Source organism: Gigantopelta aegis, unplaced genomic scaffold (genome assembly GCF_016097555.1).
Source record: "Gigantopelta aegis isolate Gae_Host unplaced genomic scaffold, Gae_host_genome ctg4396_pilon_pilon, whole genome shotgun sequence".
In the NCBI taxonomy this organism is placed as follows: domain Eukaryota; kingdom Metazoa; phylum Mollusca; class Gastropoda; order Neomphalida; family Peltospiridae; genus Gigantopelta; species Gigantopelta aegis.
The window spans coordinates 89,503-115,934 of record NW_024533842.1 but is presented as its reverse complement, the minus strand read 5'-3'; the positions used below and the strand labels follow the sequence as shown (position 1 = coordinate 115,934).

At 30.8% G+C, this 26,432-nt stretch overlaps 2 protein-coding genes and 1 pseudogene across 2 annotated transcripts; 1 reads left to right on the top strand and 2 right to left on the bottom strand.

Annotated features, from left to right (window-relative positions):
• Window positions 1-8,654: 8,654 nt before the first annotated feature.
• LOC121392738 (mannosyl-oligosaccharide glucosidase GCS1-like) lies at window positions 8,655-19,771 on the bottom strand. Its single transcript, XM_041523833.1, is given in 17 exon segments — window positions 8,655-8,720; window positions 8,772-8,859; window positions 8,906-9,047; window positions 9,094-9,154; window positions 9,208-9,316; window positions 9,366-9,387; window positions 9,425-9,527; window positions 9,570-9,655; window positions 9,701-9,902; window positions 17,731-17,799; window positions 17,840-17,941; window positions 17,991-18,086; window positions 18,132-18,254; window positions 18,300-18,330; window positions 18,375-18,460; window positions 18,505-18,611; window positions 19,510-19,771. Coding segments are annotated over 17 exon segments (1,755 nt in total).
• A 149-nt stretch (window positions 19,772-19,920) lies between these two features.
• LOC121392737 lies at window positions 19,921-21,305 on the top strand (annotated as a pseudogene).
• Window positions 21,306-21,389: 84 nt separating this feature from the next.
• LOC121392736 lies at window positions 21,390-25,902 on the bottom strand. The gene is given in 17 exon segments (XM_041523832.1): window positions 21,390-21,458; window positions 21,501-21,602; window positions 21,736-21,935; window positions 21,980-22,106; window positions 22,150-22,202; window positions 22,247-22,308; window positions 22,434-22,525; window positions 22,709-22,749; window positions 22,752-22,782; window positions 23,107-23,176; window positions 23,224-23,254; window positions 23,528-23,912; window positions 23,974-24,126; window positions 24,170-24,228; window positions 24,231-24,266; window positions 24,269-24,368; window positions 25,654-25,902. Coding segments are annotated over 17 exon segments (1,860 nt in total).
• Window positions 25,903-26,432: the final 530 nt, after the last annotated feature.

Below are 26,432 nucleotides of genomic sequence, written 5' to 3'. Positions count from 1 at the left end.
ATGTATCGTGTTTTTCTTTGTAAACAAAAGTGAGAGCAACTTGAGATTTGCTTTCAATGACATTCTTGTGGTTTTTATCAGGGAGACCGATTTTATCAAGAGAATGGTGCCACAAATGCTTTGGTTTAGCCTTAGAATAAATGGGAACCCCATATTGTAGCTGTTCTTTCTCTGGTTTAGACAGCAAACTCCATAGGTGGTGGTATCATAGGACCCAAGGGGCACATCAGATTGCTCTTGTGATAAGCTTAAACTGACAAGGTGGTATTTTTTAATAGATTTTCTATAAAATACCAAATAATAAGAGTTGTAAAGATTTCATTTACCATGACTGGTTAGATTGCTCCAGATCCGATAGTCTGGGGAAATTTCATCATATAAATTCCCATCTTCTTCTTACATTGGTATTATAAATTATTATCAGCTGGTATTTCATCATATGGGTTATCCAGACTTTCATCATCATTATCATCATTGTTCTTCTCTCTCTTGAGTGGAGTGGTGTTGAAGAATGTGTTCATCAGTAACAGAAGTAAATGTGGTTGTCATCTCAGGAATATCTGAGAAACCAGATAATATATATCATATGACAAACATACCTATCAGTAATTGGTTGCACTATTGCTTGTTCTTCTTGTGGTTGTAGTTTGTACAGAGGATGTTACCATTGGAATATAAACTTGATCAGATAAGTCACCTAAATGATAACTTATATATTTTAGTGGATATTTTAAACTCTACCTGTTAAATAAATATGTGTTGAGAAGTATCATCACTTGATGTAATACGATAAGGAAGTCTTCTTCTATAGACAAATACAGTGGATATGTAATGAATTTAACAGATTGTGGCTTACTTTCTTTTCCTTTTACCACTGCAGCAACGTTTTATGATTACATAAGTACATATAATGATAATAATAAAACAGGATTAGGCAAGAGAAGAATTATCAGGAGGGAAATACCAAAATAATGTATGGGTGACTAGAAATGTGTTTGTAAAGAAAGAAACTGTTTAACAGTTGGGCCTATATCTAAAATGAGATATTAATTTTTCCATGAAAAACTATACCTGTTGTCAATGTGGTAAAATTCCAAGGTTCTGATGATACCCTATACAAATCATCAGATGATGCATGACCAACAATAGTTCTAACTACAAAACTGTATATAATGTGTTAGTTGAGAGTTTAGTCACTGAAGTAGTATAATTTGTTAAACCAGTTTTATCTTGTGTTTACTAGTTCTTGTCAGTTAGAGAGAATCGATTAAAGGTAGTGTGTAATGAGTCATTTAATATGATCCAAAGGCAATCAAAGTAGAGCAATTGAGGAAATATAACTATAATAATAACATATCATAGAGTATATTTAATAGAAGGACATACCTCCCATGTGATGGTAATACTTTCTGCAGTTATTCTGATCCACAGATTATAATGTTAGTTGGTGGTATCCCTGCAATATAATATAATAATAATTATTATTGTTTGCTTAATTAACATATACTTTCTGTTGTGTAGTCAGGAATAAGCTATTTGAGAAAGGTGCTGTTACCATAGGAGTTAGAACTGGTAACTTTAAACTCATACAAAGTAGTGGTAACAATCCTTCAATAATAAGACTTGTTACATTTGACTCTAAAGAATTCCATAGAGTTAGTGGATATTGTCTATACCATATATAAAAATAATTAATGTTAGAATTGTTAAAAGGTAGCCATTCAAGAGTGACAGTGTCACATGATGTGGGAGAAGAGGTAGATACAATGCATGGAGGAGAGGGGGTCCTAAATGTGATATAGAAGATTTGTATGTTTTAGGTAGAGTGAAAGGATGGAATATCAGATTAAATATAACAAGAATGAAATCATAATAACCACAATGTCAATGTCCTACTTACCATAACATTGTACATACACAGTACAGAAACAATCTTGAACAATATCAATGTTCTGCTTAATACAACTCTTCAATTTGAAACTCATCTCCAGTACAATTATCTCCAAGTAATACAAAACTATCTATAAAATGTAAAATATCGTAAGATTTCACTTGAGCCATTGATACTAAACTGTTTGCAATTTCATCTGTCCATTGAAATACCATTGTTCCATTTTCATAGCCTAATTCCGACATATTACAGTAACCTCCACTTTGTCAACTGTTTCTCCAATACAGGATACCATCCAGTATTTGTTATACATTGTTAATATACCATCAAAACTACTAAAAGTATTGTTAGTAAATAATTGAACATCAAAAGAATCTAAAAAATGCATTAATAATAATTTTAGTAATATTATAATTGCCAAACTTACTAGCACAGATCACACCAGCTCTAAGTGATGATGATGTATCATTACTAACTTTGATATTACATTGAGATATGGCAGCATCTTCTCCATTGCATATTAGCTCTGAGATCACTACACTAGTTGTTGGTGGTGAGCAAGTTAGAGTTTGTGTAAACTATTGTTTGATAACCTAGTTGATTGCAAATTACAGTAGCATCTTGTAATGTCCAATTATCATCATAAACTGGTAAAAACCATTGTTGCTGATAATATATCTCTACAAGTCTATCTTTGAATGATAAGGTACCAACCTCACAGCACCTATTGAAAATAAAAAGATTACTAGTATAATACGAGATATTTACCTTCAGACACTGCAAGACAATATGGGAACAATTGCCACACTAAAATTAATAGCCACATTTTAAAACTGACTAACTTCTTAGGCAATATCACTAATAATGCATATTTAATTAACACGAATGAAATGAAGCACGTATTGTTTTATACTCGCGGTTTACGCATTGGGAAAACATTTAAATCATCAAGACAACATGATAACATTGTTAAGATACCACAGTTCAATATACAAGGAACTCAAGTTAAACAGGTTTTACTGGTACTACAAAATCAGTAGAGTCAACTAGTGGGAGGGACAGGTTCATTTTCTTTACTTTCTTCTTGTTTCTTTTCTAAAGTGAGTGCCACTTTCTTTCTTGATCCAATCATAAACATCATCAAGTCCACTACCACCAAAAACTTTGCAATGCTTCAAGACGAGCCTTTTCAACTCGAGTCAACCGTTTTGTATTTTCATTTGACAACAGATTAGCAGGTTTCTCACTACTATAACATCCAATGTTACCATGACAACATAAAACAGTGTACCTTTGTACAGTGGGGTTTGTTCAGCAGGTTTTCCTAAAGGAATATCTTGAAATGTAACTTGAGCTTCACTTTTAGCAATCTCAAGTCTTGTCTTTTTCCGTTGAGGTCCATCTTCCTTAATGGCTTCCTTTTCTTCAGCTAATCTTTCACTAAAAGATTTTTTCTTACAGATTACAGATCCAAGATCACATCCACCAAAGGAGGCTAGTGCTTCAATTGTAGCTTGTTCCGACTAAAAGAGATTAAAGTAACAATTAAAGTAGACAATAGTAACTTACCCTTGTAAGTCGTTTTCTTTAGGCTGTGGTAACTTGGATTTGGTTATATTTACATCAATATAAATAGATTTATTATTATTAGTTGGTAAATTGGTTGTAGAACCAAGTTCACTCTTGTGTTCAGTGACTTCAGTCACATTTTCAGATTCAGTGCCGGAAACATGAGTCTCAGTCTCATGAGAGTCACTCTCACTTACATTTTCAGTACTGGTACTGGATGTAGGCTTATTATCAGGACTGTAAACATGAGTCTCAGTTTCTTCAATACTAGTACGAGACTGTGGACATATACCACTTAGTTCTATATTATCTTCTGACGTCTGAATAAACCCAATATTAAATGGCTTATCAACATCTTGTACATTGCTTATTTCAGTAACTGATTCTTCGTGACTTTGTTGTTCTGCTATTGAGCTCATTTCAAGACTAGAATGAGACTTTGCATCAAATAAACTGCCATCTAAATCACTTGTTTGTGGACAATGAACCAGTTGATAATGGAACAAATGGAGTTGAGGTTTGTAACGTCGTTCTTTCTTCTAAAATCAACAAAAAAGTAACTGACACTTTATATTAGCTAACTAACCTTCTGATGCTTCAGTGCTATAGTTATGTTGGTAGTTGTCAACCATAAAAGATACACTTTTTCCATCCATGGTTGAAGACATCTTACGCGCTATGTTTTAATTTCTGGTTTCTGCGCATGCGTAGTAATTAGTACAGGTGTGTCTACAATGTGGAGTACAACTGTTTCTACTGAGGGTACTCACTCAGTCTGTCAAGATGAACCAAAGTACATAAATAATTCAACTAACGATGTTTACTTGTTTTAAAGGCCTAAAGGTAAAGGTCGAGGAAGAGGTCGTTTCAAAAACTGGAAAAAGAGAAAGTACGTATTACAAATGTTAGTTTATAATCCTTATCTTTTTCTCTATAGTTCTGAAAGTGCTGAACCTGATTATCTACCACTAGTTCGGCCAATATTTGACTGGTCAGAAGTTGGTGACCATTTTCCTCAAGCCTCACCCACAATGGATTACTCACTATTAGCACAAGTACGTTATACAATAACTAGTTTATATAACTTGTTCTATATATAGCTGTTACAAAAAAAAGTTCAAGATGTGGCACCATCTTTAGATGAGCAGGTTACCATAGCAACAGCATTATATCATTTGTATTATCCTTTATATAGAGTACTGTTCAGAGTTTTTGTACTAAAGTAGTAACAGTTATAGAGAATATGATCTTAACTGGAGAAGGAGAACAACTAGTAAGGACATATGATAATGTTATAATATATTGTGCTCTGTAAGTTGTTGGAGGAAGTACGACTAGTAGGATCTCATAAAAAAGGTACTGCATTGACTGGAAGTGTTACAGCTGATGTTGTAGTTATGTTTAAAGATATACCCAAAGGTATTATTAATATTAGACATATGACTATATTTTATGTTTTAAATAGAGAGTTTAATTGTTGAATTGGCATATAAAGTGAAGTCGATAATAGAAGCTGCTGATAAGGAACAAAGTGATACTAATAAATCTGATAGAAGTAAATTAATACTGCCTCAAGTTGAAATAGAATTAACTGGAAATAGTGAGTAAAATTGTTGATCCCATTATTAAATTGTATAAATTAGGTTTTGATTTAATTAATAGTGACGGAGCAATTGTGAGAATATTTACAACATCAACTGGTAACGTTGTATATGGTAGTCCACCAGACAATATTAGTAAGTAACATCACATGACACTCACATGACTTATATTGTTATAGAGGATTTCAATGCATTTTCTCATGCTCTAAGAATGATCAGACACACCCGTTGGTGGGAGGAGCATACATCTCATTTAAGAAGGTATATAAGAATGAAGATTAGAAGCAATGTTTTGTTTAGTGTTAGAAGTCTTGTTCGTATTCTGAAAAGCATGCAATCCCATGTACCAGGACTTAGCTCATCTCAATGTGTGGTATTTAGAATTACTGGTAAGAGTTACAGGTCAAAATACATTCTAAATAATGCCCTTTAGTGTCACTGTGCTGTCATTCCATTAAATGGAGGAGAGCCATTATCAGTTGTTGATGGATTTAGAAGGTTATTTCAATTACTAGCAGCTGGTCTTTTCTTACCAGGTTCGATAGGTCTCCCTGATCCTTGTGAGGTACAGTACATGTATATATTACTGAGTATAATGTTAATGTAGGAAAGTGAAGATGCAATTCATGAGAACTTAACACCTGAACAATGTGAGGAAGTCACTAGCAATGCTCAAATGATTTTAGTATTGTTACAATTTGGTGCATATCGTGAAATATTAGCCTGCGATGGAGCAGAACCAGCTAGTAAGTTAAACATATACTGTTTGTAATAACAACTACAATTAATAGAATTCTCTGAACCTTATACTGTGGGGAGGATTAACATTAAATGTGGCTCCACCAGCATATGACAATTCTGTTGCCATGACAACATAACACACAGTACAGTAGTTAAAAACTCATATTCTTCTGTAATGCTTTCAAATTATTGTACAATTTCTTTTCTTCCACATCACTGACTTGCAGTGACATCTGATGATGTAATAATGACATAACTATTTTTTTACCCACTTACCAATACTTGATCCAGCAAGTCACTATTATTAATAATACTCCATATTGTTCCATCTTCAACTACAATACCAGGAACACTTACTAACTGCCAATAAAGGTCGGTTATTTCGGTCTTGACCAAGTGGGTAATCGTCTGATCTTGTTATATGAGGGAGTGGCCTAACATAATATGAGGTATACAGGTAGGTATCTTGTTCATATCTTGTTATATGTGAAAGTGACCTGTGTATTTATTTACCTGGTGAATATCTTGTATTTGTTCACTGAATTCATTTCTTTTTGCTGTTAATTCTTCAATACTAGCCCCTTCATCACATAGTTTCTTTAGTTCATCACTACCTTAAACATCACATGATAATCACATGATCTTAATTAAAACTTACGTAATTTGCTTTGTTAAATCTTGCCTTTTAGCTCTTAGTTTTTTCTTTTCTTGAACACTAGTGGCAATACTCTCTTTAATAACATCTCCCATACTAGCCTATATTTTAGACACATTAGATATAGAATTAATACCTACATACTAACAGTTTCTAATGTAGCATAACAAAGGGAAGTGAGGTGTTGTATTCTAGCCTCTACTGTTGTAGTGTTTCTCTGTATCCTCCTAAATAAAAGTATAATAATTACATTGATCTCATGACAGTCACATGACTAACATTATATCCAATTTGTAATAGAATCTGGTTTGATATCTCTTCAGCATTACAATCATTAACATCTGGTACCTTGTTATTAGTACATTGTAATAATAAGTTTAGTAGAGACTTAAAAACATGACCTGGTGATTTCTCAAGGGCTACCACAAGAGATGCTATTAACAGTATAATATAATTAAGGTGGTGTAATTACCATACCTGCATTGATCTGTATATCAGTAAAAGTATATAGATATTCACATACAAATAAAAGGGCTGGTATGAATTTTTGAGCCACACCCACTTCCAATAAAGGATAATTAGGTAGAGGAGACAAGGGTGTAAAAGGCATAAGTGATGATGATGAATCTGGTAAGATAGACAGTGGTTCTCTCATTAACTTAGTTTTTAGATGTCTTTCTTGTTGTTTCTTTATCATTAGTTTTTTTAACTCAGACATTTGTTTGTGACGTTGCTTGTCATGATGGCGAGCTTCTTTTAACAACAATTTGGCTTTATGAAGTCTCATATTGGTGAGACGTTTCATTTCTTTGTCTTTCAATAATTTTTGGCGTTTTTCTAATCTGCGACGCTGTCTTTCAATTTTATCTTGTATTTTTTGTTGTATTTTTCTCTTCTTTATTTTACAGATCACAGACATTTTGAGTTTAATAAGCTCCTCTTGTTTCTCATCTACCATATTTGGTAAACATTTATTAGTTTCCACACTAACTTCATCTTGGTCTTGCAAAGGTTCTGGTTCACATTTTAGTTGCTTAGTAACAGCTTTACAACTCCTGGTTTTTCTACTGGTGACAAGTGGATGTATTGTACGACTTTGAAGTTGCCTTATTGAGGAAGAGTGTGGGTATTTTATCTTTAATTATAGAGTGGGTGTGGTCATCCTATAAGTTTAATAGGTTTTTTATAAATAATAAAAAAAATCACAAATAACCAGATACAACAGTCACCTTGGTAACAAAGTTATTAGACTCCTCCACCCACTCATTATCATCATTCATAGTAATATTATATTGTGAATGACATAGTTTTCGACGTTTAGAAGTTGATATATCATCACTAGATGATAATGTTCTCTTTATTGGTTGTCTATTTGTACTTATAAAATGATTTCAAATTATATAGTTCACTTACAAGGGTGACTGCTGCCATTGTAAACACTTTGCTATATCATCAGTACCTTTTTGTAAAAAATTCAGATACACTCGAAAATCCAGCATTTTTTGCCAAAGGAGTCAAAATACCTGTAGCTAACTTACCACTCTAAAGGAATGAACAATATTGTCAAGACAACACATCAATTAGATGAGCAATTTATATAATGACAAAATAGACAAGTAACTTTTAAGTTTATGGTCACAAAAACAGAATTGTTGTCATGACAACAAGCCACAGTTACCTTTTTTCTACATAATGAACAGTTACAGTTGTTGGCACAGACAGGACACACCCACAAAGAAAGGTTGATCTCATTACGTTCTAATCCATAACGATTGTTAAGACATTTCTCACACCTAGCAATATAATTGTAATACATAATTTATTATAATACTTACCAATATCTTGTACATTGACTACATTTAACCCTTTGTTGTCCTAGTTTTAGTTCACTTGCTCCTTTCGAACTGTATATGGACTGTCGACATTGATGACATGACTGACTCTGTCCGCGAGGACCTTGAGGAGTTCGTCTCTTTTTGCATCCAGTATCATTTTCTTTTGTAGGTGAGCTCTTCTGTTGTGAATTGTCTTTCCCTTTGACTGCAGGCATGATTAAAGAGATCAAGTTTCCCGCCAATCTCTAGCAGACAAATTTCTAATTAAAGCCACTGTTCTATTAATAGTAACAACAAAAATTATATTTAGTAATTAATTAAATGTCAGAAACTAAATTGAATAACTATTTTTTCTAATCCATTTAGTCATAATGTTCTGCCATTATTAATACGACAAGAGATGACCAGCCTGTAAAAGGGTGAGTACCCTATAATTACACTATTAATAACACTTGTTATAATTATTACAATTATAATACCTTTCCTTTGCCATTTCGATCATCATACTGTTCCCAAATATATCCAGTAATAAGATATTCATGATATATTGTCTCAATTATATTTGATCTAAAAAAATATATTAGTATAATGGAATCTCAACATTATCAGGTACCTCAATTTAATGTAAAGTTCATTTGCTAATGATTGATAGGGGCCATCCTGGTTGCCATAGTAATGTAATGCTCTTACAGCTAAGTAGTTTATATTGATCCATATAGCACCTCTCCAGTAAGGACTGTCTTGACCTGTATTTGCCTATATATATGTGAATAGCATGATAGTTGTCATGGTAACATAGAAACTTGTTGTAAAAAGGGTCAGTCTTGGCTAATGAACGTAATCCATACTTTGTCCATAAGAGCTATTATTAAAATGAAAATGAAGTCATTATTGTGTTAATTATGAGGGGCTAACTGATTCATTTGATAAATGTTGTAAAGTTGCTTCCAAGTGGGCAGAGTCAGGAGGAAAAAGAGTCATTAAAAATGGAAATAAATTGACATATCCAAAACTATTAACAAACCTAATTAACAACTAATCATAGGAGCTACAACAAACAAAATTAAATTTACTTTAAACTAGGTCGTTTAATGACTTTTCTAACCCTGACAGCTAAAAAAAGTAACAATACAGTTATTACATTCAATTTGTTGCCATGGTAACTTACGTGGATTAACATCTCTATTAACTACTAATTTAACTTTGGAGGTGTGGTTACCAAAATCACTATACATCTAAAATATTGACAATATAATAGTTTCGCTTACAATACTTACCTGTCTCTCATTGTCCCAATGTAACTTGTCCAGTAGCTTCATATCACTCAATTCTTCTGATAAAACTTTATATACTTTTGATGATTCTATATACTCTATTAAATATTATATTAATATTAAATAACATTTACCTTTTAAAATGTCTGCCATTCTTGCTAAAACTCTGGTTGCTAATGCCATCCAACATCGCAAATCTAAATGATACTCTTCGTTACTTGGATGAGATGCCCTGGGGTAGTCATCTAAACCACTTGTTAATGTCTTTGAATTTAGCTCTCGATCAGTTGTACTGTTACGTCCTCTCCAACGGTATGTTGACGGTTTTGATCCTTTCTATAGAAATAATTTTCTAAATTAAATGCTGTTAAATGTTATATTAATGATTTTAAAAAATGATGAAATTGTTTCTATTTTTTAGTAGTACATGTACAATAATATGTACAAGTTAATCAATCAATATTTTTAATTTTTATAGATTTTAACAACATTTTGCAGCACAACAAATTACTCAGTTTAACAAGGACATATATAGCTAACTTCATAAAAAATTTCAAGTGATTTCGTTACCTTTTATGTTTGACCATTTTTAAAAAACCATGGATTAAAGTACATGGTTTTCTTTAAAAAATGAAGTATTCAGTAAAGTCATCAAATCACTTGAAATTTTTTATGAAGTTAGACTTATAGGTCCTTGTTAAGTAACATTAATATCACTGCTGTTAAATGTTCTATTAATCATTTAAAAATAAAAAATTGTTTGTATTTTTACTAGTACATGTACATTAGTTAAAACAAGGTAATCAATAATATCTTTATTTTTTATAGATTTTAACAACATTTCTTAGCACAACAAATTACTCAGTTTAACAAGGACATATATAGCTAACTTCATAAAAAATTTCAAGTGTTTTCGTTACCTTTTATGTTTGACCATTTTTAAAAACCATGGATTAAAGTACATGGTTTTCTTTAAAAAATGAAGTATTAAGTAAAGTCATCAAATCACTTGAAATTTTTTATGAAGTTAGACTTATAGGTCCTTGTTAAGTAACATTAATATCACTGCTGTTAAATGTTCTATTAATCATTTAAAATTAAAAAAAAATTTGTATTTTTACTAGTACGTGTACAAGTTAATCAATGAATATCTTTAATTTTTTATAGATTTTAACAACATTTCTTAGCACAACAAATTACTCAGTTTAACAAGGACATATATAGCTAACTTCATAAAAAATTTCAAGTGATTTCGTTACCTTTTATGTTTGACCATTTTTAAAAAACCATGGATTAAAGTACATGGTTTTCTTTAAAAAATGAAGTATTCAGTAAAGTCATCAAATCACTTGAAATTTTTTATGAAGTTAGACTTATAGGTCCTTGTTAAGTAACATTAATATCACTGCTGTTAAATGTTCTATTAATCATTTAAAATTAAAAAATTGTTTGTATTTTTTCTAGTACGTGTACAAGTTAATCAATGAATATCTTTAATTTTTTATAGATTTTAACAACATTTCTTAGCACAACAAATTACTCAGTTTAACAAGGACATATATAGCTAACTTCATAAAAAATTTCAAGTGATTTCGTTACCTTTTATGTTTGACCATTTTTAAAAAACCATGGATTAAAGTACATGGTTTTCTTTAAAAAATGAAGTATTCAGTAAAGTCATCAAATCACTTGAAATTTTTTATGAAGTTAGACTTATAGGTCCTTGTTAAGTAACATTAATATCACTGCTGTTAAATGTTCTATTAATCATTTAAAAATTAAAAATTGTTTGTATTTTACTAGTACATGTACATGTACTATAAAACAAGGTAATCAATGAATATCTTTAATTTTTTATAGATTTTAACAACATTTCTTAGCACAACAAATTACTCAGTTAACAAGGACATATATAGCTAACTTCATAAAAAATTTCAAGTGATTTCGTTACCTTTTATGTTTGACCATTTTTAAAAAACCATGGATTAAAGTACATGGTTTTCTTTAAAAAATGAAGTATTCAGTAAAGTCATCAAATCACTTGAAATTTTTTATGAAGTTAGACTTATAGGTCCTTGTTAAGTAACATTAATATCACTGCTGTTAAATGTTCTATTAATCATTTAAAATTAAAAAATTGTTTGTATTTTTACTAGTACGTGTACAAGTTAATCAATGAATATCTTTAATTTTTTATAGATTTTAACAACATTTCTTAGCACAACAAATTACTCAGTTTAACAAGGACATATATAGCTAACTTCATAAAAAATTTCAAGTGATTTCGTTACCTTTTATGTTTGACCATTTTTAAAAAACCATGGATTAAAGTACATGGTTTTCTTTAAAAAATGAAGTATTAAGTAAAGTCATCAAATCACTTGAAATTTTTTATGAAGTTAGACTTATAGGTCCTTGTTAAGTAACATTAATATCACTGCTGTTAAATGTTCTATTAATCATTTAAAATTAAAAAATTGTTTGTATTTTTACTAGTACGTGTACAAGTTAATCAATGAATATCTTTAATTTTTTATAGATTTTAACAACATTTCTTAGCACAACAAATTACTCAGTTTAACAAGGACATATATAGCTAACTTCATAAAAAATTTCAAGTGATTTCGTTACCTTTTATGTTTGACCATTTTTAAAAAACCATGGATTAAAGTACATGGTTTTCTTTAAAAATGAAGTATTCAGTAAAGTCATCAAATCACTTGAAATTTTTTATGAAGTTAGACTTATAGGTCCTTGTTAAGTAACATTAATATCACTGCTGTTAAATGTTCTATTAATCATTTAAAATTAAAAAATTGTTTGTATTTTTACTAGTACGTGTACATAAAACAAGGTAATCAATGAATATCTTTAATTTTTTATAGATTTTAACAACATTTCTTAGCACAACAAATTACTCAGTTTAACAAGGACATATATAGCTAACTTCATAAAAAATTTCAAGTGATTTCGTTACCTTTTATGTTTGACCATTTTTAAAAAACCATGGATTAAAGTACATGGTTTTCTTTAAAAAAAGAAGAATTAAGTAAAGTCATCAAATCACTTGAAATTTTTTATGAAGTTAGACTTATAGGTCCTTGTTAAGTAACATTAATATCACTGCTGTTAAATGTTCTATTAATCATTTAAAATTAAAAAATTGTTTGTATTTTTACTAGTACGTGTACAAGTTAATCAATGAATATCTTTAATTTTTATAGATTTTAACAACATTTCTTAGCACAACAAATTACTCAGTTTAACAAGGACATATATAGCTAACTTCATAAAAAATTTCAAGTGATTTCGTTACCTTTTATGTTTGACCATTTTTAAAAAACCATGGATTAAAGTACATGGTTTTCTTTAAAAAATGAAGTATTCAGTAAAGTCATCAAATCACTTGAAATTTTTTATGAAGTTAGACTTATAGGTCCTTGTTAAGTAACATTAATATCACTGCTGTTAAATGTTCTATTAATCATTTAAAATTAAAAAATTGTTTGTATTTTTTCTAGTACGTGTACAAGTTAATCAATGAATATCTTTAATTTTTTATAGATTTTAACAACATTTCTTAGCACAACAAATAACTCAGTTTAACAAGGACATATATAGCTAACTTCATAAAAAATTTCAAGTGATTTCGTTACCTTTTATGTTTGACCATTTTTAAAAAACCATGGATTAAAGTACATGGTTTTCTTTAAAAAATGAAGTATTCAGTAAAGTCATCAAATCACTTGAAATTTTTTATGAAGTTAGACTTATAGGTCCTTGTTAAGTAACATTAATATCACTGCTGTTAAATGTTCTATTAATCATTTAAAAATTATATAATTGTTTGTATTTTTACTAGTACGTGTACAAGTATGATCAATGAATATCTTTAATTTTTTATAGATTTTAACAACATTTCTTAGCACAACAAATTACTCAGTTTAACAAGGACATATATAGCTAACTTCATAAAAAATTTCAAGTGATTTCGTTACCTTTTATGTTTGACCATTTTTAAAAAACCATGGATTAAAGTACATGGTTTTCTTTAAAAAATGAAGTATTCAGTAAAGTCATCAAATCACTTGAAATTTTTTATGAAGTTAGACTTATAGGTCCTTGTTAAGTAACATTAATATCACTGCTGTTAAATGTTCTATTAATCATTTAAAATTAAAAAATTGTTTGTATTTTTACTAGTACGTGTACAAGTCAATCAATGAATATCTTTAATTTTTTATAGATTTTAACAACATTTCTTAGCACAACAAATTACTCAGTTTAACAAGGACATATATAGCTAACTTCATAAAAATTTCAAGTGATTTCGTTACCTTTTATGTTTGACCATTTTTAAAAAACCATGGATTAAAGTACATGGTTTTCTTTAAAAAATGAAGTATTCAGTAAAGTCATCAAATCACTTGAAATTTTTTATGAAGTTAGACTTATAGGTCCTTGTTAAGTAACATTAATATCACTGCTGTTAAATGTTCTATTAATCATTTAAAATTAAAAATTGTTTGTATTTTTACTAGTACATGTACATTACTTTGAACAAGGTAATCAATGAATATCTTTAATTTTTTATAGATTTTAACAACATTTCTTAGCACAACAAATTACTCAGTTTAACAAGGACATATATAGCTAACTTCATAAAAATTTCAAGTGATTTCGTTACCTTTTATGTTTGACCATTTTTAAAAAACCATGGATTAAAGTACATGGTTTTCTTTAAAAATGAAGTATTCAGTAAAGTCATCAAATCACTTGAAATTTTTTGTGAAGTTAGACTTATAGGTCCTTGTTAAGTAACATTAATATCACTGCTGTTAAATGTTCTATTAATCATTTAAAATTAAAAATTGTTTGTATTTTTACTAGTACGTGTACAAGACAATCAATGAATATCTTTAATTTTTTATAGATTTTAACAACATTTCTTAGCACAACAAATTACTCAGTTTAACAAGGACATATATAGCTAACTTCATAAAAAATTTCAAGTGATTTCGTTACCTTTTATGTTTGACCATTTTTAAAAAACCATGGATTAAAGTACATGGTTTTCTTTAAAAATGAAGTATTCAGTAAAGTCATCAAATCACTTGAAATTTTTTATGAAGTTAGACTTATAGGTCCTTGTTAAGTAACATTAATATCACTGCTGTTAAATGTTCTATTAATCATTTAAAATAAAAAATTGTTTGTATTTTTACTAGTACGTGTACAAGTTAATCAATGAATATCTTTAATTTTTTATAGATTTTAACAACATTTCTTAGCACAACAAATTACTCAGTTTAACAAGGACATATATAGCTAACTTCATAAAAATTTCAAGTGATTTCGTTACCTTTTATGTTTGACCATTTTTAAAAAACCATGGATTAAAGTACATGGTTTTCTTTAAAAAATGAAGTATTCAGTAAAGTCATCAAATCACTTGAAATTTTTTATGAAGTTAGACTTATAGGTCCTTGTTAAGTAACATTAATATCACTGCTGTTAAATTAATTCTATTAATCATTTAAAAATTATTACTCAGTTTAACAAGGACATATATAGCTAACTTCATAAAAATTTCAAGTGATTTCGTTACCTTTTATGTTTGACCATTTTTAAAAAACCATGGATTAAAGTACATGGTTTTCTTTAAAAATGAAGTATAAAAGTCATCAAATCACTTGTTTTTTATGTTTGTATTTTTACTAGTACATGTACATTAATATGAACAAGGTAATCAATGAATATCTTTAATTTTTTATAGATTTTAACAACATTTCTTAGCACAACAAATTACTCAGTTTAACAAGGACATATATAGCTAACTTCATAAAAAATTTCAAGTGATTTCGTTACCTTTTATGTTTGACCATTTTTAAAAAACCATGGATTAAAGTACATGGTTTTCTTTAAAAATGAAGTATTCAGTAAAGTCATCAAATCACTTGAAATTTTTTATGAAGTTAGACTTATAGGTCCTTGTTAAGTAACATTAATATCACTGCTGTTAAATGTTCTATTAATCATTTAAAATTAAAAAATTGTTTGTATTTTTACTAGTACGTGTACAAGTTAATCAATGAATATCTTTAATTTTTTATAGATTTTAACAACATTTCTTAGCACAACAAATTACTCAGTTTAACAAGGACATATATAGCTAACTTCATAAAAAATTTCAAGTGATTTCGTTACCTTTATGTTTGACCATTTTTAAAAAACCATGGATTAAAGTACATGGTTTTCTTTAAAAAATGAAGTATTCAGTAAAGTCATCAAATCACTTGAAATTTTTTATGAAGTTAGACTTATAGGTCCTTGTTAAGTAACATTAATATCACTGCTGTTAAATGTTCTATTAATCATTTAAAATTAAAAAATTGTTTGTATTTTTACTAGTATGTGTACAAGACAATCAATGAATATCTTTAATTTTTTATAGATTTTAACAACATTTCTTAGCACAACAAATTACTCAGTTTAACAAGGACATATATAGCTAACTTCATAAAAAATTTCAAGTGATTTCGTTACCTTTTATGTTTGACCATTTTTAAAAAACCATGGATTAAAGTACATGGTTTTCTTTAAAAATGAAGTATTCAGTAAAGTCATCAAATCACTTGAAATTTTTTATGAAGTTAGACTTATAGGTCCTTGTTAAGTAACATTAATATCACTGCTGTTAAATGTTCTATTAATCATTTAAAAATTATATAAATTGTTTGTATTTTTACTAGTACATGTACATTAGTATGAACAAGGTAATCAATGAATATCTTTAATTTTTTATAGATTTTAACAACATTTCTTAGCACAACAAATTACTCAGTTTAACAAGGACATATATAGCTAACTTCATAAAAATTTCAAGTGATTTCGTTACCTTTTATGTTTGACCATTTTTAAAAAACCATGGATTAAAGTACATGGTTTTCTTTAAAAAATGAAGTATTCAGTAAAGTCATCAAATCACTTGAAATTTTTTATGAAGTTAGACTTATAGGTCCTTGTTAAGTAACATTAATATCACTGCTGTTAAATGTTCTATTAATCATTTAAAATTAAAAATTGTTTGTATTTTTACTAGTACATGTACAAGTATAATCAATGAATATCTTTAATTTTTTATAGATTTTAACAACATTTCTTAGCACAACAAATTACTCAGTTTAACAAGGACATATATAGCTAACTTCATAAAAAATTTCAAGTGATTTCGTTACCTTTTATGTTTGACCATTTTTAAAAAACCATGGATTAAAGTACATGGTTTTCTTTAAAAATGAAGTATTCAGTAAAGTCATCAAATCACTTGAAATTTTTTATGAAGTTAGACTTATAGGTCCTTGTTAAGTAACATTAATATCACTGCTGTTAAATGTTCTATTAATCATTTAAAAATTAAAAAATTGTTTGTATTTTTACTAGTACATGTACATTAGTATGAACAAGGTAATCAATGAATATCTTTAATTTTTTATAGATTTTAACAACATTTCTTAGCATAACAAATTACTCAGTTTAACAAGGACATATATAGCTAACTTCATAAAAATTTCAAGTGATTTCGTTACCTTTTATGTTTGACCATTTTAAAAAACCATGGATTAAAGTACATGGTTTTCTTTAAAAAATGAAGTATTCAGTAAAGTCATCAAATCACTTGAAATTTTTTATGAAGTTAGACTTATAGGTCCTTGTTAAGTAACATTAATATCACTGCTGTTAAATGTTCTATTAATCATTTAAAATTAAAAATTGTTTGTATTTTTACTAGTACATGTACATTAGTATAACATAATCAATGAATATCTTTAATTTTTTATAGATTTTAACAACATTTCTTAGCACAACAAATTACTCAGTTTAACAAGGACATATATAGCTAACTTCATAAAAAATTTCAAGTGATTTCGTTACCTTTTATGTTTGACCATTTTTAAAAAACCATGGATTAAAGTACATGGTTTTCTTTAAAAAATGAAGTATTCAGTAAAGTCATCAAATCACTTGAAAGTTTTTATGAAGTTAGACTTATAGGTCCTTGTTAAGTAACATTAATATCACTGCTGTTAAATGTTCTATTAATGATTTAGAGCAGATTCAACAATCTTTGCTTTTTAACATTAATACAGTACATATAACTAACCTGAGTAGTTTGAAACCAGTTAAACCAGATTCTCAAACGAGGATAAACTCGCTTAAGAAACCCAACGTCCTAGTTGATATTTACATATAATGATGTCATATAGCATTACTATACCAAGTTATTTTCTCTCTCCATTTTGTTTAATAATACTTCAACAGTCAAAAAAAAGTGTAGGTGGGTTAGCATTGCTGCTATGCTGAGTAATAAATTCCTGCATATAATAATGACATAATTATTGTAATTTTTAACAACCTTATTACCTCAGGAACTTTGCTAATGGCTTCTTCACCTAAGATCTGTTCACGAGGTATCCATCCATCTCCATTTAACAAATCTAACCAATGACCCAATACATCCTAAATGAAGTGTATTAATATATATGAATACATAGACAATGTTACTTTAACTATATCAATGTCCCAAGCTGTTACTAGTAATTGATGAAATCCCTCGTCCCATAAAAATCCGCGAGGAAAGAAAGATCTTGAAGGGACACCAGTATATAATGAAGCAGGAAAATAACTCTAAAAAAACAAAATATGATCATTATAACTAACAACATTACTTACTATTGGTTTCTTCATACCAGGAGCCATTACACTAATATATAATTTATTATATTATTAAAGGGGTAATCACATTACCTTGAACTTCCATAAAAATATGAAATACTGCCTATCAAATTACTAAAGGCAGCTTTTGCAAATGAAATATGTGACTCTGAAAACCCCTACAAAATTAATACGTAATTAAACTTAATAATACTTAACTTACTTTTTGTTTTAATTTAAATATCTTTTCAAATCTGTCATCAAATTTTTTCATTCTAATATCAAATTCTTTACTAAACATTTCTCCTTTCAGAGGTAACTGATCTGAACCTGATGAAAATACAACTTCTAGTTCAATTGGGGAAGATCCTAAAATCTAATATTAATTAGAATATTATTTGAATTACCAATAAAACAATTCAGACCTGATATACTACTAGACGTGCATCCTTTGAAGAGTCAGGAAACATATAGCGTTCACCTGGTAACTGTAAACTCTGTTCTTTCTCAATGACTGCCTTAACAAATTGTGATAACAGACTAATTTTATACAGATCAGTTGCTAGGTAACCAAATTTAGGAGGTGTTGAATGGTTAGTAGAAGATATCATAAATTTAAAGTCACCAATCTATAATAAACATAGAAACATGATATTACTATTATATTATAATACCTTATCATCGTTTCCAGTAATAGACTGAAGTACACCATTTTTTAATGCATACTTGAGATTGTCAGTATCTTCAGTAAATACATAAAACAATAATGATAGGGCACAGGTTGATTAGTGGTGGACTCTGCCCTAATTCTAGCTGTCCAAGAATGTCCAACATTATACTTAGAATGAGTTATAAATTGAGTATTAATTTTCATATCTAATAAGAGGGGTCAACTTTAAATATATTCATAGTAGTGCTTACAAGAATCTATAATATCTTGTTGTCCAAAGTGACGTCCATCGTGCTTAGTCCAGCCATATTGTCGTAAGTTATCTCCATGTTCACACATGTGGCGTATTTGTAATGATAACTCCCCTGTTGAAACAGACATTGTATTAATCCAAGCTAGTCCAGCAATAACAGATCTAATTCAAAGTATACAATGTGATTAAATTAATAATTCCCATTACCGCGGCAACCGAGGACGCATTCCAAAATAAACATTTGACCTGTGTAATAGTAATGACATTATTATGATATCATTCTTATTTACATTACCTGTAACTACCCCAAAGACGTTCTTCATATTGACTAGCTTTCGTCATCTCATCATTGATAACTGGGGGTAGATTAAGAGGTGTAGCAAGGGTGGGAGTAAAATACCACTTAACACCTATTGCTATGGCAACTGATGCCATAGCAACCACTACTCCTACACCAATAATATAAATCAGAGAAGGTTTGGACTCTTTAGACTTGGAATGTTTTAGTTTACTGACAGGAGATGCTATCTTTGGGCTAGCTCCTTTAGTTTTCTTCCCTTTACCCATTTTATATTACTAACCACGTGTCAATTAGTATACGGAAAACACTATTTTTCGTGCATTTCATTGCTATGTAAATTTCAGAACGTTTCCGTTTATGTCCGTATACGTTATACCACGTGTATAAGTGGAGCTCCACCTACTACTCTTGAGCTATGGTAAGAACGAACAAGTTATTTTTGTTTTATTCTATTATATTGACATAGTTTAGTGTATTAGCAAGAAAAGAACAAGGTTGGTTACAACAAGATATATTAGATCACGTGATTTATCTTCTACATAGCTCATGACGATGGCATATGGACATTAGCATGGACTGTGGATCCTGAGTCAACAGAATATCTCATTACTGGAAGTGTAGATAATACTGTGAAAGTATGGACATGGTCAGAAGTACATAATTAGTTATACATAACTTTAACCACGCCCTTGATTATAGGAGTGATGGATTGTCGTTACTTGAACATAAATTAACTCTTGAGGGACATCAACTAGGAGTAGTTTCCGTAGCAACAGATCCTCTTGGAAAAAGTACATTCTCTGTTGCTATGGTGATAATGTTGGTATGGTTGTTATAGTGGCAGCATCCAGTGGGTTAGATGGTCATATCAAATCATGGGACTTGGCTACTGGTTCATTGATACGTAGTGTGGATGCTGGGCCAAGTAAATTCTAAACAATTTAATTATAGGTCTATCTCCTTTTATTATAGTGGATGTATGGACTATCGCCTACACACCTGATTCTTGTTACCTTGCAACTGGTAGTCATGGCGGCAAGATTAATTTGTATGGCATGGAGGACGGATCAAAGACAAATTCATTTGACACAAGAGGAAAATTTATATTAAGTGTAGCTTGTGTGAGTATAACCCTGTAATTAGAATATAATTATTTTATCCTTTTAGAGCTCAGATAACAAGTTAGTAGCATGTGGTGCTATTGATGGTATCATTAATCTCTTTGACTTACAAACTGGAAAATTATTACACACACTTGAAGGTAATCACTCCACCCCTTCACATAATGTTACTGCTATTACCATATTAGGACATGCTATGCAGTACGTTCATTATGTTTTTCTCCTGATTCTCAACTACTAATAACTGCCTCCGATGATAAAGATATGAAAATATACGATGTGTAAGAGACTCCACCCCTTTTGTCATTATTGTGCCCCTGTAATTATTATAGACAACATGGTAATTTAGCTAGTACAATATCTGGCATAGTTCATGGGTTCTATCTGTAGCATTCTCTCCTGATAATCAGCATGTAATTACAGGGTAAGCCCCAGTAATTATAACATTATTATTTACAATATGATGTTTAGTTCCAGTGATAAAACAGTTAAAATTGGGACACAATGACAGACAATGTGAACACACATTTAAAGAACATACTGATCAAGTAAGGAGGTGTGCTTATACAGTAATCTTCATTTGATAACAGGTATGGAGTGTATGTTATAATAATAATGGCACAAGGCAGCCTCTGTCTCTGATGATAAACAACTTATTATTTATAACTTGCCATCTTAAAACAGTTTAATATTTTCCATAAAGTAATAAAATAACAAAGTTGCTAATGAAAATACTAAAACTAATTAAAAAGGAATTTACCCTTCACTCGTTTCCAGCTGGAGGAACAAGGGAAGCAGGAAACAATCCCGATGTTACATAATCATCTACAATCTAATGGTACAGTAATATATTATTTTAATTAGCAGGGTCTACCTCTCTTAATAGCTCTAAGGTCATTTGTGGTACATCATATACAAATCCAGTAGCTTCCAGTTTACTACCATCAATATGAAGATGTTTGTTATATAAGAGCTCCTAGAGGAATGGGAGGAATGGATACATTTATGCATAAAAATGGACAAATAAACATAGAAATGGATGCATAGATATAAAATGGATACATTGATACAGAAATAGATGCATAAATATAGAAATGGATGTCTAGTACCTTGTCTATATAAGGAGTTAATGGTGTATTAACAACTCCACTTTCATTGCATGCATCAGACCACGGACTTAAATGTTTCTCATTTGATTCCTCAACAGCTTCTGTCATATGTAAGCGAGCCAAATTTGACAGGACAGCACCATAATAGCCGGGGGAAATACCAAATAATTTGGACACCAACTCTGAAATAATCCCTTGAGCTGAAAATATTATAACATTAGTTTTTAAAACTCAATAATCTTACTGGTGTGTCCTTTATCAACAATATTATAAACTTCACTATTAGGACCTTCACATCTTAAATGCCACATAGCACGGCATAAATCACGTACATGGACAGTATTCATATGTAAATCTTTAGTCCATAGCAACTATAAAATTATAAAAATAAAGAAAATATTACATTAAATGTACCTGCATTTTCTCACCCAATTGACGATATACAGCACCGATAATTAATCTTGGAGCTATAAAGATATTAATCAACTATTAATGAGAGGGTTATACTCACAAATCCCATATTTATCTCCAATACCATATGTTATAGCAGGTCGTACAATAACATAATTTAATCTACATTGTATAGAGAACAAGTGTGCATTTAATATAACAACAATGTTGTATGTGATGATAAACAAACAAGTTAAGTAGACAAACAAGTTAAGTAAACAAACAATGAAACTGCACTTAGAACATACCCAGGAACAGTAGCTAAGTATTTTTCTGCTTCAAGTTTATGTTTAGCTATCAATGTCCATGGATCGACTTTACTTTTCTCAGAACTGATACCCTGTATAAAAATGACTATCATATTTTATGATACTAATAGTGATTACACTGCCAAATTGTTAAGAGTATTTGCCAAAATGTTAAGTTGTAGTAAACATCCTAATTTGGGCAATAAAATTTAGTTATGTCTCCTTTGTGAATTGCTTGGTTAGTTAATGCTGATTCAACAATCCATCAATATTACCTTATCTGAGTTATAAACTTGAGCTGTAGAAACATCAATAATCGTTTGACATTTGTTTTAGATGCTTGTTGAAACAATTAACAGTAACATTGTAGACACAGTTCTCGATACACCTGTTGTCATGGTAACAGAGCGGCTATAAGCTATGACGACATACCTCATCTGTTTGCCCATATTTTGTTTCAGCTGCTAAATTAAAAAACGTAATCAAATCCACCATCATCATCACTAAATACCACGTTTCACAAGAAGCAAGATTGGCTAAATTTGCTTGCAAGAAATCCACATTTTGAAATATTACCTATTCAATGATAGAATCTTTTCTTATTTAACATCAAATATAATACCTTATGTTGAGCATGAGCCATCCCGTAGATGGTGGGACTTTATCAACAAACTCTTATCTTAGAAGCTAGTTGGTTCTCCACTAAAAACTGGACAAAATTTCTACCAATAAATCCAACACCTATATATTAACAGTCAACAGAAAGATGTTGGAGTCATTAGCTTACCCCCCAGTTACCAAAACGCGAGGTTTGTCCTGCTCTTTCGCCACGAAAGGAAATCAAGACACTCGATATACCACAACTTCTTACACAGAAGTAATAGATACCTTATAAGTGAACTCAACTATGCTAATTATTTCGTCAATTACAACAATTATTATACTATTATCATAATATTACATATTGAAATAAATGGTTCAAAACTAAAGTTAGTACATACGAGATGATCTTATATTATTTAACGAGCGGAGAGATTTGAGTGGGTGTGGTCTAGTGATTACGACGAAAACTGAGAAGGCAAGGAACTTTGAACGCTGATTGATTCTTGAATTTGAGATTCCGAGGAAGTTGAGCAGGACAGAATCTAATAGTTGAAGCGCACGATGAAGATGGATTTCAACCCAACAAGGAGTCTCTTTTATACTTTGTCTACGATAATCAGGTCCCCAACCTTTCACAAAACTTAAACGTAGAATACAAAGTCGTCTTAAATCATCAACACCAAGTCCACGAGTTAGTCCAGGATCAATTTGAGTGTTCTGGACAGAGAGTGCCCCTATAATAAATACATAAAAACATATTAAAAGTAGTTAAACATGTGGTTTACCTCGTACAGCTGCAGTTTGTTTAGCAACAGCTACACAAGCTTCATGAGCTTGTTTCTGCATCTCTTCATAACAATGTCTCAAATCAAAACACTTTATATATATATACATATATATAGTGTAATTATAAAGGGGCAGACTCTATTAATCTTACTTTAATGAATGCTTTAGGATAGATTTTATGAACAGCATCACCAAGTGCTCGACCTGCTTGATAATCCAAGAAATAACTCTGTACAAAGACACTATGATCGCTGAACATCGAAATCCAGACTTCTAATTCATTCTTTTCTTCAATTATTATGCTCTCAATGAAATATCAAAGGGAATGTGTTACCATAGCAACATGCTCCACCTTTTCCAATATGAAGGCGTGCTCGTTCGCTTGCCTCAGTACGATGAACGTTGACAATCTTCCAAGAAAAATATCTCCACCTGAAGGATCACATAGCCATCAACAGACACAGAGGGTAAGCTAGCAGGAACTTTGAAAGTCTCTCCGACTTGAAGGTCCATTTCAAAATAAGTGATGTGCACCAAAGTCAGGAGCTATGGGACAAATGAATAATGAAATGGACAGATAGAAAAGAATGGACACATACTTGGTAATTGGGTAGTGGAGAAAAAAATTATTGCTAGGAAGTGTTGGCATGCATGTAGGAAAAACCATGATTCCACTAAATGAGAGGACTCCTTAATAACCAACATATCTATCTAATTACTAACAATATTGAGGGGGCTGAGCTAATGTAATAGCTGATCCATAGGAGGTTGTGGCATAGGATTAAAGGCCGAGGGCTCCAGTCATACCCCACCCACACAGGATGATGAAGTCCTCCCAACGGACATTGGATCTAAACTTAGAGTTTGATATATAAAGATGTATAAGTAATGTTATATACTTGAAGTGGATACATGTGATTAATTGAGTATCCATATATTCTGATTGAGAAGAAGATTGCTGGGCCATCATTAACTCTTCTTGAGGTAATAATCCTATTCCAGAGGTCTGGGGTCCATCTAAAAAACTATAGTAAAGAATATATATCAAAGTAATTCATTCTACCTTGGTAATCCATAGCTGTGTCCTGTTGGTTCAGTATTAGCGGAGGGGAAGCTAAATATTAGATTTATTAAAACTATAAAAAGTGGGATATACTTTATACTAATATGATGAACAACGTTAGAACCAACAATATCAGAAGAGCTAGGACCTAGAAAGGAAGCATAGTGGTATGATGTGGTTTGCAGTACTTGCCAACCAGACCCACAACACATGAGCTCTTAATCAAACCTGCTCAGAAAAAACAGACACTCACACACACAAAAAATGACAATAAGACATTGTCTACACATCTTTTTACTTGTGAAACAATACGCCTCGTAATGATACGGATTAACACAGACACTCTCACATTTCAAATCAAAAGCATACTGAGGACAAAATTGAGCATGGCGAAGCTCATTTTTATGCAGATCTGGCCAGCGCCATATCTTGAGTAAATAACATGAGGAAAACTTTACGTCCAGCAAACTGAGTTACCAATATGACAAACAATATTTATAACATGTGGTAGGACCTGTAGTCTTCCGCTAATGTCAGTGGTATAGTAAAACATTTAGAAGGTCTAGCACAATTTGTTGTGTAGCTGTAATAGAGACTCAAGTCATCTCTCTTATCTTTAAGTTTCTTCACTAAAGACTCTACAAACACTTTAAAGAGTTGAAATAAGACATTATAACTTACCTACTGCCCTCTTAGCAAACTGGTTCGCTCTCTCCTCCTTGTCTGTGACACATTAAAGAATGAACTATACTAGTACATGTTCAATACTAGCAGTGCTGGTAGCAGCCCGAGAAGAGGGGCTGGAGAGGTCCCCGCAGTTGGGGGCGGAGGAAAAGGACCAGGCAGACCAAATTCCATGCCTGTATGAGGATCCCAGGTGAAGAGGTTGAAAGCGCCATGCTTGTTGTTGTGAATAGCCAGTGAGGTAAGGAGACTGTGTCTTAGACTTCTTTTGTGGTGTGCGTTGTAAAGCCCGTCTGATGTGACAGTCACAGGAAATTTACCAGACGCAGCCATATTGATCAGCCTATTATTACGAGTGTTCTATATAAACTTATTATATAATATTCATATATAACAAAATATACTAAATATTATACTATAAATAATTTTTTTATTATTGGGGTGTGGTTTCAGAACAGTACTCGAAGTTGAGACATTTTCTCTCTCCTTCAGGATGAAACACAGTGAGGACAGAAAGCTTGGTGGAAAGAAGGTCGCATTGGTTTAGGGGTGGGTGTACTTTATGGTTACCAACTAGTGTCGTAGTGGGGTCATCCGTTTGATACATTAAAACGAAAATTGGAAGGCTCAGAGAGGATTGAACAAGAATATGTTTCATTCTTTTGTCAAAAACAGTTCAAAACAAGGTATACGAAGGACTCTATCGAGGGAGTTTACCACCTTTTATTTGGCTCCGGTATTTATCGCTCAGACACGTTTGCTGTATTTGAGGCTTATATACATATATGGACTCACCATTTGGTAAATTTGAGTTCCCTGGTACAGGAAGTTGGCCAAATGAGAGTAGTGTGTGGTGGGGTTGG